At 55.1% G+C, this 12,451-nt stretch overlaps 1 protein-coding gene across 1 annotated transcript in view; it reads left to right on the plus strand.

The window, feature by feature from the left end:
* RAB6B (RAB6B, member RAS oncogene family) overlaps positions 1–12,451 on the plus strand; it is a 55,146-nt gene that overhangs the window by 19,453 nt on the left and 23,242 nt on the right. Inside the window, exon 2 of the mRNA XM_022582527.2 lies at positions 6,708–6,766. Coding sequence (XP_022438235.1) covers positions 6,708–6,766 — 59 coding nt within the window. The remainder of the gene's footprint in view (positions 1–6,707; positions 6,767–12,451) is intronic.

Raw genomic sequence — 12,451 nt, forward strand, 5'->3', positions numbered from 1 at the left:
CAGACCCTCTACCAAGTCTCCAGCGAACTTCTTGTGGTCTGCCTCACATATTGCCCCATTTCTGGCCCTCACGGCAGTCTTTCCACCTCCACCCTCACCCGCAGTGGAGGTGACAGGGCGGAGAGGGGTGCTTCCTGGAGCAAGACTGTGTCGGAGTGGGAGTCTGGGTGCTCACAGCCCACTCAGCTGTCAGCCTGTGGCCCGGGCCCCAGCCATGCCCGGGAACTCTCATAGGCACTGACCCCAAAGCCCTGGGAGTCTGGCTTCACATGGCAGCCATGGTGAGATGCGGGTAAGGGACAGCTGTATGCAGATCACACCTCAGCCTCACATCACCAGACCCCTCTGGTCCCTCTCCTGGGAATGCTGTCCCCCTGATGCCTTGTCTTCACCAGTCAAGACCCAGCCCAAATGCCACCGCCTGCAGGATGCTTCTGCAATTCCCCAGGAGAGTGGCCTTATCTTTTTGTTGGCCTCTCGGTACCCCCTCTCAAGTTGCCTCACATCTTAGGTGTTTGCACCTGAATCTGGCTCTGCCACGGGTTGAGGGCTGCTGTAGGGCAGAAGGACATCTGCTTCTCACTATGAATTCTGGGCCTAGCCTGGGCCTAGCACAGAGTAAGCCCCCACTGGGTGTTTGTTGAATGAGTAGAGAGGCCTCATGTCCTCTGCGGCTACCTAGAAGCCACCTGAATGTACAAAAATCTATTTGCCTGGGACCTGCCACTGAGATGGGGACTGGGGCCCATGGGAGGCTGGTAGAGTGAGTGGCCCCCATCGGTGAGGTCCAGGTGGGTGCTGCTAGCCGGCTATGAAGGACCACCTTGCACTGGTTGAACTTCCAGGGTGTGTGGAACCGAGCTCATTGGGACAGCCCACGGGTTTGCAAGACCTCTGGGCCCGAAGCTTAGGTGTGGGTAAGGAAAGGACTGTTCCGTGGTGACATCATTAATGGAAAATAAGCTTAGATCCTCAGCTCATGAGGTTGCATGATTATTACCCATCATTATGTAATGATTTTTTTCTGAATGTAGTGCTGGTATTTGTGCTTTGGTCTGACAATTTTAAAGAAAGCTTTTGTGGGTGACCTGAATCCAGAGTGATGACTGGTGTTTGCTTCTTGTCCAGTTCGCTTGGGCTTAAGGAATGGCCCCATCGTGCCAGGTGTCAGGGAGGCATCCTGGGCTCTCCTCTGAGTCTGACCACTTCCTAGGTCCTGTCACTCTCCTCTGCTCTCCACTTCTCCCCAGCGCCACTGCCTATGCTTTAACTGAGATCCGCCATCCCTCGCTGGATTCCTGCCCCCAATCTGGCCCCTGTAGGCCCTTCCCCACTTAGAAGTGTAAGTTTTCTTCCTAAAGCACAGAACTGTTGCTCTGATTACCTAATACTCTATAACAAACCACTCCAAACTTAGTGGCTCAAGAGGATGAAAATATTTACTTCGCTCAGGAATCTATAATTTGGGCAGGTCCTAGCAGGGAAAGGGTGCCTCTGTTCCACTTTGATGGCTCCAAGGTTGGGGCTCGAGTCATCTGAAGGCTCACCCACCCACAGGTCTTCTGGCTGTTGGCTGCTGGCAGGAGGCCTCCGTGGAGGTTCTCCCACGTGTAGGCTGCCTTGGGCTTCCTCACAGCATGGTGGCTGGGTTGAAGGGCTAGCTTCCAGAGTGTGAGGGAGCTGGAGCATTCCAGACCGAAGCAGTGCTGCCTTTTCTAACCTCGCCTCGAGTCACACACGGTGCCATTTCTGCCACAGTCACGGGCCCACAGATTTACCTCTGGATAGAGTGTGGTACATTGTAAGAAGAGCACATGGTATGGGGCATATTTTGTGAGCCATCGTGGCCATCATGAGCTACCACACCTTTCCCACCACCTCTTTGCTTAAGACCCTTCGGGAGCTCCTGCCACCCCTGGGAGAGAATCGTGCTCCTTGGTGTGGCCACATGGCCTGGCCATCTAGCCCCTGGCCCACCGGGCTTGCCTCTATCTGTCCGTCCCTTCCCTTCCTCTACAACTGGCCCCAGAGATGGATTTTGGTTTAAATCAACTCAGTGGCCACACGTAGCTTCCTTGAACAGTGCTTGTCGTTTACCCCTCTCCTTACACACCTGGTCTGGCCCCATTTTCCCTGAGCCAAAGGACAGGGGAAATGACCTTGACCTTGTTGCCTCCCATCTCTTTGCACAAGCTTTTTATCTTCCTGACTGTGTGCATTTGCTCCTGCTGTTCCCTCCGCCCGAAATACCTGGTCTCCTCTGACCCCCGCTTCCCACAGTTCAACAGCTGCCCTTGCAGCCTTCCTGATGCCCAGCCCCCTGAGCCCCCGCCCTTTGTGATCTCCTGCTTTGCTGCTGGTCAGACCTTCCCATGAACCAGCGCAATGTCATTCATGAGGTGAGGTCGTTGGCGTCATATCTGGTTTTATATGTCAGCTCCGCAGCTTCCCAGCCGTGTGACCTTGGGGATACGAACCACCTCACTGGATCATGATGAGGATTAATGAGGAAACCTAAGAATTTCTTGTCTGGTGCTGAGCAGAATCCCAGTAAGAGTTAGTGCTTCCATTCCTTCTCTCTAGAGGCTCCTAATAAGTGCTCAGGAATGCATTGTCTCACCCTCATTTGGGTGAAAGAGGGAAAATGTCTCCCTGCTTAATCATGTGGGATTAAACCACCAGAAGATTATAAGCATATTGCTGAGCCATGAGCAGAGAGAGAAAAGCTCAATAATGGTTGCCTACTTATTTTTAATAAAATCCTTCCCATAGAGCTGAATCTCTGCCCTGGGAAAGAGCTCCACGTTGCTGCAGTGGTGTCAGAGAGCAGTTGTTAGAAGGGCAGTGGGACAGTATGACCTTGAGAACAGGGCTGTGTGGGAGGACGGCCCTCCCATAGGCTGCAAGGGGCCTCAGGAGGGCAGGGGGCTTCGGGGGAGGGTCTCCCACCCCTCCCCCCGCCCAACTCTGTCCGAGCTGCTTGAATGCGCTGTCCTCTTGGACCTCCCCTTGGCTGGCCCAGTGGTGGTGCCCTGTCAGTTGACAGCTCCAGCTGTCGCGCTGCTCTTTGCGGTGAGACGAGAGTAGCCAGGTAGGTGGGCTGTGCAGGCTCTTCATACCCAGGTTCCAGCACCTTCCACCCAGAGCAGTTGTTGAGGGTGGGGTGTGGGGTCAGGAAGTGCGTGGGGCGGCCCCTTTACGCAGCCAGCTCCTTTACGTGATGCCAGGGCAGCAGTGGGCGAGGGGCTCCTTTGTAAAGCTCTGCCTCAGGGCCCTAGGGACAAAGCATGGAGGCACCTTTCCTGCTGTTGGTGCTGCCTAGCGTTGCCTGGGCTCTGCTCTGAGGGCTGGTTGGTCCCCTGCAGGCTGGTGAGCCCCACCCTGGAGCCCTGGGGCCATGGGTCAGGGTGGAGGCCTGGCTCAAGTTGGGGCCGGGGCAGGACACACCAGCCATGGTGTTGAGGCACACTTGCCTGCAGTAAAGGGTGCACACTGAGGCCGCGGGGAGGGTGAGCAGTTAGAGGCCTCTAAGGAGGGAGGCCAAGCTGACAGGTTCAGACAGGGTCTGAGCCATGTTGTCCTGGCAGCCATGGAAAGAATATGGGTGGTCTTGGGGAAGCTCTGAGGCAGGGAGGAGGAGGGCTTCTGCTCTAAGAAATGAGAAAAACCACCTAGAAGAGTGGGAAGAAATCATCCCCTTTTGATAACGAGGCTGTCATTCAGTCCAGGCCTCAGTTGGTGTGCTGGGCCCCAGGTGTCCTAACCCATCCACCCTTGCTTTGCTGAGCCCTCCGTTTGCCCAACCTGTGCCTGAATTCCCAGTTTCTGGCCTTGCAGGTTGGGTCAAGCACTGCCTGAGTAGGGAGAGGCCCTGCCTCCAGCCCATCCCAAGAAAAAGGTGCCTTGACTTGGCAAGGCTATTCCCGGAGCTCCGTGACATCTACAGTGGTGGCAATAATGACCCAGCAGAATCCTGAAGCCCAGCATGACCCAAAGACGCTGAGGAGCGTCAGGGATAGGAGCTCAGTCCCTGGGCCGACCACCTTATCCTGGCGCTGCTCGGCTCTGGCCCTAGGCAAGGAGCTGTCAGCTCGTTTCCCCTTGTATAAAATGGGGGTGCATGAGTACCTGCTTCAGGGTTGGGGACTAACCAGGGTCGTCTTAAGGGCTTAGTACAGCGTAGCTGCAAACACAGAAGTCCTGCAAGCTTCAGGTAGGCGGGCGTCCCGTCTCCTCTGTTTACTGCTGTCGTGTAAATCTGTGGCTGGCACAGCCTTGGGGTGTGCCTGACGCGCTCTGTAAATACAGGGTTCAGGTGTTGCCTGTTACGGTGACTGTGAGAAAGCTCGGAAAATACTGGCACTGGCCAGGACCCCACACCTAAAAGTTCCTCCTGCACAGTCCCAGGACACTACTTGTTTCTTTGGCATTTTCTCCTCCCACCTAGCAGTCGCCCTGCAAGCCACTGTGAAGCCACTGGCAGTGGCTGGCGCCCCAAGAAGGGGAACTTGGCAGAGAAGCCTTGCAGGGCTTTCTGATCTCTCAGCTCCTCCGTGGACCTCCTGTTCCTTTAGTGGCTTTTGGGGATTCCGCTGTCTCTCCTCCCTGCCTGCTCAGCTGCCCCAGGGGAGAGCCCGCTGGAGAAGAGGACCGTGTCCCTTTCGCCAAGGTGTGAGGTGCTGTGTGTCACCACAGAGGGGAGCTACCAGTGGGCCCTGCAGTACCTCTCTTCCCGAGGAGGAAGGAACTTTCCATTGTCTCTTGGAAAAGGAGGATGCTGTGCGCTCCCTGATTTCATCCTCCTCCTGCTGGCTCGGGTTGCTCCACTTTTCACTCTGTGGTCGGTCCCCCCTCAGCAGTTCCCAGCCAGGCCTTTCTGTGGCCTCAGAGCCTCAGAGCCAATCCTCCAGGTGTGGGAAGCCCCCACTTCTCACCTTTGTGTGAGTTTGAGTGGAGATTTAAAGCAATTGGAAAGTACTTTACAGATTTAACTTTTATTAGAAGCTCAAAGGGCAGTTTCCAGGTAAACTTACAAGTGATCCTGGGTGTATTACTGCTCACCCCAGAGATACTGAGAAGAGAAACGAGGCTATTCTGACACCAGCGGGTGTACTGCAGTTCAGTCCTGGTGCTACCCACTCTGAGCTGGTGTCAGGCTGCCCAGGTTTAAGGGCACAGTCCCCAACTAGATTGCCACCCACCTTAGACGCAAGCTGTAAGTGGGGTCCCCAGGAGCAGTCGCACTTCTGACCAGCTGGCTGCAAATCTGGGGGTGCCCATGACCCTCCTCAGGTTCCATAATTCACCAGAATAACTCACAGAACTCAGGAAAGCACTCTACTTACAATTACAGCTTTAATATGAAAGATACAAATCAGGAACAGCCCAATGAAGAGACGCGAAGGGTGAGGTCTGGGAGGGCCTGGAACCGAGCAGTGTGTCTTCTCCCCGGGGAAGACAATTGCCCTTCCCTTACAAGTGCTGGCTGTTGGGAGAGGATTGCACTCACCTGGTGCACTACTGAGGCTTCCGAACTGGAAAAGGACTTTTCCCAGAGGAACCCCATTGGGTTGCCCTGCTCCGTCCAGGCAGTGACCGGCCACCCTTCCAGGCCCAGCCTGTGGACATCCCGTCCATGAATCGGGGAGAGGTGGAATGAGAGTTCTTGGGCGCTGGCTGTCTTGCGTTCCCTGCCAGAGTTATCTGTCTTCAGCAGCCCGGAGCACAAAGAGCTCTGAGCCAAGCTCAGCTGGTCCGGTCCCCCTCTGAGCCTCCCAGGGCCATGGCAGAGACTCGGTGGGACGGAGTAGCACTCCAGGCTGGGCCTGACCTAACAAATATTCCTATCGCCCTTCCTTCCCACCCAGATGCTCACAAATGCTGCAGCAGGCATTTCCGCCACAGCCAGGCCTCAGGGGACCTGCACAGGGTTAGGTCAGAAGCCAAACGCTGCAATTTGGGAAATTAGCAGCATTTATGGGATTCCCAAGAGACTTCCTGGTTCTTTTAGCCATACCAGTGGTTCTCCGTTGGAGGTGTTACTGCCCCGTAGAGGGCATTTGCAAATGTGCAGGGGAGTTCAGGCTTGTCACGGTGACGGGGGATCCGGAAGGCATTTACCCAGCAAGGCCCGGGGATGCTAAACATCCTGCGAGGAGCTGGACAGTCAGGCACACGTCATGAAAAATAGTCCTGCCCAAGAGAGACACTGGGGAGTCATTTACTTCCCCTGCCCTCTGGTTCCTTGGAAAGCCACGTTCCTCATCAGTGCCCAGGCTGAAATAAAGGAGCATGTCTCCATCCTAGCCTGTGACCAAGGGCAAGGCAGTATTTCCAGGTGAGCGTGGGCCCATGTGACAGAAGCATTTGTAATGCACACACTTGCTCTGATTCTTCATGTATGGCTCTTGCATCAGTTGGGCTCTTATGGGTCAAGGAAGACTTGGATTTGGGTGGTAAGAGTTCACCGGGCGGGGGATGCCTCCTCCTTGGTGCCTGGCAGGAACGCCACTGCAGCCCACCCAGTGTAGACTCGGCTGCCTCACCTCAATGTCCCTCTCTGGGGGTCCCACCTCCCACTTCTGTTTCTGCATCTCATCTTTTTCTCTGGGCTTTTTTGTTTCATTATCTGTTTTGTCACATGAAATGTGTTTAGAGGAGCCTAGCTCGGATCACGGCTAAACCCCTCTCTTCTTGTTGTTTTACAGTCGGGAAGACGTCTCTGATCACGCGGTTCATGTATGACAGCTTCGACAACACGTACCAGGTGAGTTCCTGGGCCCCTGCCCCCCACCAAGCCCCGCAGTGTTTGCAGCCTTGACAGCCACCTGGACACCATGCCAGCCTCCCTCCCAGGGTTGCTGATGCTAGGATGAGAGTGGGGCATTCCTGGGACCTAGGGCATCCATCTTGCCTTGGAAGAGCTTCCCATCTGCACACTGGTCCCAGCCCGGTAAAGACCCTGGGCCCTTCTGAAGATCCAAACCTCAATAAGGGAAATGTTTCCAGTAGAGAAAGGACACCTTTCAGTCTGTGTTCTCTTGCCCCCCATGGCAGGTCTAAACCATGACAGTGTTTGGTTTCTTGGGGGCATCACCATGTGGAGGAGGATGGGCAAGAAGCAAAATGAGGGACGTGAAAGAGCAGTAAGAGAACTTGCTCCTCCAGCGTGGCTGTGTGCTGGACCTTCGTGAGTGCGTACACATGCACACACACACCCGCACACACACACACACGCACACATGCACACACACACGCCCCCGCCACACACCCGCACACACATGCCCCCACGCCCCCACGCCCCCCCACACGCACACACATGCATACACACACACATACACGCACACACATACACATGTACACACGCACACACACCCCACGCCCCCCCCACACGCACACACGCCCACGCGCGCACGCGCACACACGCACACACACCCCCCCCCCCACACACGGTTGCTGGGACACTTCCTTCCCTGGAGAGGCTGGTGTGATGGGCCTGCACTGCTCTACATGGGCAGGAGGCTGGATAGAGTGACCTGTGTGCTCCTGGCTCTGAAGGGTGGTCTGGAATCAACCAGAGGTGGCTCCACGTAGCCTAAGGCTGAGCTCTTGAACGTCAGTAACATTTCACTTTCCTGTCACCGCTGATGAGCAAATGAAGTGAATTTCCCTTGCAACTAAAGCTGTTATCACAAGGCACCAAACTTAATCATTTCAACTATTTTTAAGAAAAAATATATTGTTTTCTTCCTTAAGACAGACACAAATAATAATTCAGTTTTCTAAGCCAGTGGGTTCTGTGAGATAGTAGTTCCAAGGGATGTTACTGGATGTTAGTTCCAGTAGGTGTTATTTGAGGGAAAAAAGGCAGGGAGAAGGGTTCGGGGCTTAGGGAACACTGGTGAACGAAAGTAAATCTACTTTTCTACTGCAGGACTTCTCAGGGCCTTTTACTACATCAGTGTATGGTTTTGATTTGCTGAAAGAGAGATGTAGTGTGCAGGATCTCCCAGATGTATTTGGTCATGGAATCCTTTTGTCATCGAGTCCTCAAAGGATAAATATTTATAGAACACACCGGGGACTGCTGTGCTAAGAGGCCTCCCACATCCCGGGACCTACAGAGCCTGCAGAGCACAGCCCACCGCAGATGACAGTTCTGTGTCTACTCTTTAGTCTGTCTGTCTCACTCTGGACCAGTCAGCACCTTTGCCTCATACACAGCTCCTTTCTCTGCCTCCCTCTAAATCCCTACTTTTCCTCTGCTGTCATCTGAAATACCAGATAACTAGTGGACTTGGTAAGAATTGACTGAAGGGTAAGGACATGGGGGCCCTGAGTGATGTACACAGCCTTGGACATCTGCTCTGGGATGATTATCTCAGCCACACTTTGTCTTGCTTGGTACAGGCCAGGCTCTGTACCACGGCAGGCTTGCAGAGCCCTCTCCTCTCTGCAAGGGGAGTCCTACTGCGTCGCTTTGCATCCGAATCACAGCTCTAACTTCAGTTCTTAAGTCTGACTTGGTATTTGCAGATTTGTGTGTGTATTCATGTGCATGTGTGTGTGTGTCAGTGAATGATCTCACAGATATTGTTTTGATTATTTGATTTTTCAAATATTAAGTTACTTATAATACTTCTTGTTGATGTCCCATTGATAATAAGTGATGCCCTTGGCTGGCTGGTGTTCTTGGCAGTGGTGGGCAGTAGAGATGGCCTCAGAGCCTTTGCAGTGGTCTTCACTGGTGTGGATCAAAGCCTCAACTCCTCCCCATGTCGTTTGAGTCTCCAGTGTCACCTCCTATGGCCCACTGCTTGTCCCATATCCCGTGGTCAAGCGGGCCTCCCTGCTTGCTGCTCCCCACTCAGTGACACTGTCCCACTTCCATGCCTTGGCTCATGGTGTCACCTCTGCTGGAATGCCCTTCCCTCTTCTCTCCTCTGCTGTGGAAAATTCCTCTGACTCATCAAGGCTCAGAGCACATGTTTGTCTGTGGTCAGGACCCTCCTCATGCTCTGCACCCCTCCACGGCTCCATCTTCCCTAGCACACTGTCCTCAGGGCTCCTTTGGCCTCCAGCCCTACAGGAACTCCTACTGCTCTGGCTGCCGGATGGGCTCTCAGCTTGGCTGAGGCCAGGACCCCTCGGATCCACCTCTGCATTCATGGGTCCAGAGCAGGGCCTGCCCACAGCTGGTGTCAGCTGGTGTCAGAATCCACCACAGTGGCTTCAAGAGGCTCTGTCTGCCTTGGTTTTTAGACTCCATCTGACTGAGCGGCCACAGTGGCCCAGTGTCAATGTCCAGTGTCCTGGCAAAAAGTGAAGAAAGCCCAAGTCCCTCCCCACTGCAGGCTTTTCTGACTTTTTTTTTGGCTGCAGGTAGAATTTCTCTCCCAATACCCTCTAAGATGGTAGTTAGGCTGGGAGGCTGGGGCTCCAGTTGTGTGCGCACACAGGCCCATTTTCATGAACTCTCTGGAGATGGAGAGGGGGAAATGTTACTTTTTCTTAACATGGTGGCAGAGGCACTTGGGAAGTAGACAAGATGCCCGAGGGCCCCGGGGGATGTTCCCAGTTGTGCCCCCATATGCTGACCACTCCCCAGCACTGCCCACAAATACCCTGTGTACCAACCAGTACAGCCCAGCAGAGCGCCCCTGTCCCCGCCTTGATTGGCTGAGGTGCCCAGAAAGTTCCCAGGGCAGATCCACCGCTCCACCCCTCCCATCCTTATGTGTGTCTCTGGCTCTGTCTCCCGCCCCCTCCCCTATTCACTTATTCTGACAACAGATGTTTGTCAAGTGCTTACTCTGTTTGCAGAGAAGTGGGAGAAAATGACCTGGCCACAGAATCTGGCCCTGCCCTGAGCCGGGCATGGAGGGTAGAGGAGGTTCAACCTCATCCTGGGTGGCAGCGAGTCCTCCCTCTGTCTGGGGCTGAACATGCCCGAGGCCCCAAGGAGCTGGCATGAGGACCTGGGCACGCAGAGCGCAGTTCCCCGCCAGACCTCTCCGGGGTCCTGTCCGCCTGGCAGGCCCAGGGGAGATGCTGCCTTGTTGACCTGTGGCCTTGGGAGAGCAGGTCTCCTGCCGCCTCTTGCGTGGCATTTCCCCTGCACACAGGTGTACCTTGTTCTCCTCTTGACATGTGCATTCCCCAGCCTCTCACCACCCACCTGTCACCCCATCTAAATCCACTCACTTAAAGAAGAAAAAAGTCAAGACTTACAGCCTGGTGAGATTCGCGTCTGCAACAATTCTCTTGTATAAAATCCCAACTAAAAAATGTCTTTCAAAATGTACTAAGAAGAAACCCCTGGTACCTGCGCCATGATGAGATGTGGCCCTCTCTGTGGGCCAGACCCCCTTTCCCCTCCCAGTGGCCAGTGAAACCCACCTGTGGGCCTGGCCCTTGGTCCACCTGTTTGAAACCTGCACTAGAACCAGAATGGGAGGTTTCAGCCCCCCAGGTGGTGGCTGTGGGTGAGAGGGGAGAATCTGGGAGCAGCCCTCTTCCTGGGGTTTCTCATGGGTCCCCCATCTTGGCTGCACGTTAGCATTACCTACTGGGGGGATGACTGGAGATGCACAGGCTGGGTCAGGCATTAGCATTTTTAAATCTCAGAGGTGACTGAGATGAACTGATAACCAAGGCTGGAGCCCCTGGCCTGTCCCTAGACCTCCCACCACAGCACAAGTTAGGAAAGCAGCCAGTGGGTCCCGGCCCGCTGGGGCTTACCTAGGTGGTCCTGGGAGTGTCTCTGGAGGACTGCACTGGAGCACTCCCTGGGTCCCACGGTGCCTCCGGGAAGGGGACAGCATGGCTGTGTCCACTGTGCCCTCACAGGCCGAGGGACTGCCTGAGTTGCTGTTAGCCCCTCAGTGATCTGGGGGCTTTTCTCTCTCCCCGCTAGCTGTGTTATTAGTTTCCTGGGACTGCTATAGCAAATTGCCACAAACCAAGTGGCTGAAAACAACAGAAGTTTATTCTCTCACAATTCCAGAGGTTAGAAGTCTGGAATCAGCAGAGCCACGCTCTCTCCAAAGGCCTAGGAGAGAATCCTTCCTACCACTTCCAGTCATTGGATTTAGGGCCCACCCTAAATCGTGGATGATTTTTCATCCTGAAACCCTTGACTAATTACATTCACAAAGACCCTCTTTCCAAATAAGGTCACATTCTGAGATTCCAGATGGACAGAATTTGGGAAGAAGACACTCTTCAACCCACTACACAGTGTCCCAGCACCTCCCAGTCTGATCCCATTGGGGACCCCTCCAGGCTCCAGGCCCCTCTGGCGCTTCACGTGCTACTGGCCCAGCATCTGACCTGGGGAAGCCATTTCCCCAGGAGCCTATCTGGCAGCAAGTCTTTTTGTTCTTACAGGGCTTTTCAGAATGATCAGATGTAACATTTGTAAGTTGATTTAATAAAGTAAATAGGTTCACTGGGTCCTGGTCATTGACGCCATGGAGCTGCCCATCTGGCTGCTCAGCAGCCCCCAAACCAGCGCCTGCCCCACCCCGACAATTCACCCCTGCAGCACGGGCGGCCTTTCAGGGGAGCCGAGCTCCCGCTGGGTCCCACAGCAGCACATCCCAGGTGCTCAGGGAGGGGGCGTTTGTGATGACCATGGTATGTGAGGGGTCGTCCGCGTGGGGCTGGACGCTTTGAAGTCTCTCTTTCTGGGGCAGCGAGTTCTGCTAATGCTTGTCCAGCCAGACTCAGGAAGGTGGTCTGGAGGCTGCCAGGCTTGGGCAGCCAAGCCCCACACCTAAAGTGTCTCCACATCGCCTTCACTGGTGGGCCTGAAGTGGGCCACAGTGAGGAAGAAGGACCTGGGGATAGGTCAAGCCAGAATGTCCTCCTTGGACACCCAGCCTCACACTCATGGGCGCTGCTCTCTGACCCCCTCCCCTGCCGGGGCCAGGGAAAAGGAAAGGCCTGGGGACTTGGCGGTAGGTTGCTGATGGCACTGAGCACCTTTCTGTCAGGGGGTCACTGTGAGGAGATGAGTGAGCCCACACAGAGCCCACAGCAGCCAAGAGAGACCAGGAGACAGGGTTCCCTCTGATAGGTGGGGAGGGGCCCGGGGCTCCACCTTGAAGAGGAGGTGCAGCCAGTCAGACGAGTGGATGGGTCGGCACACAGGGTCCAGGGGAGATGGCTTTTGTGGCCACAGCATGGAGCACTAGGTCAGCAAGAGGCAGGAGGTTCAGAGGAGCCACATGGCGTGCTGCAAGGGCACTGGGCAAGGCAGCTGGGCCCTTGGCCTACGGGGTGCACGGCGTAGCATCTGTCCCATCTGCCAGGGTGTGTGTGCACATCGTAGTGTGCTGGGCACCCAGCTCTGAAGGCAAGGTCCAGTTGTGGGGTGGCCAGGCTGCAGCTCTGCAAGGACAGATCCTGGGCGGTGGGCGGGTAGAGGTGAGGGGGTGGGCCTCACGTG

The sequence above is a fragment of the Delphinapterus leucas genome, chromosome 4 (genome assembly GCF_059928025.1).
Source record: "Delphinapterus leucas isolate spDelLeu-1000000601 "Yukka" chromosome 4, BTC_Dleu_Yukka2, whole genome shotgun sequence".
In the NCBI taxonomy this organism is placed as follows: Eukaryota; Metazoa; Chordata; class Mammalia; order Artiodactyla; family Monodontidae; genus Delphinapterus; species Delphinapterus leucas.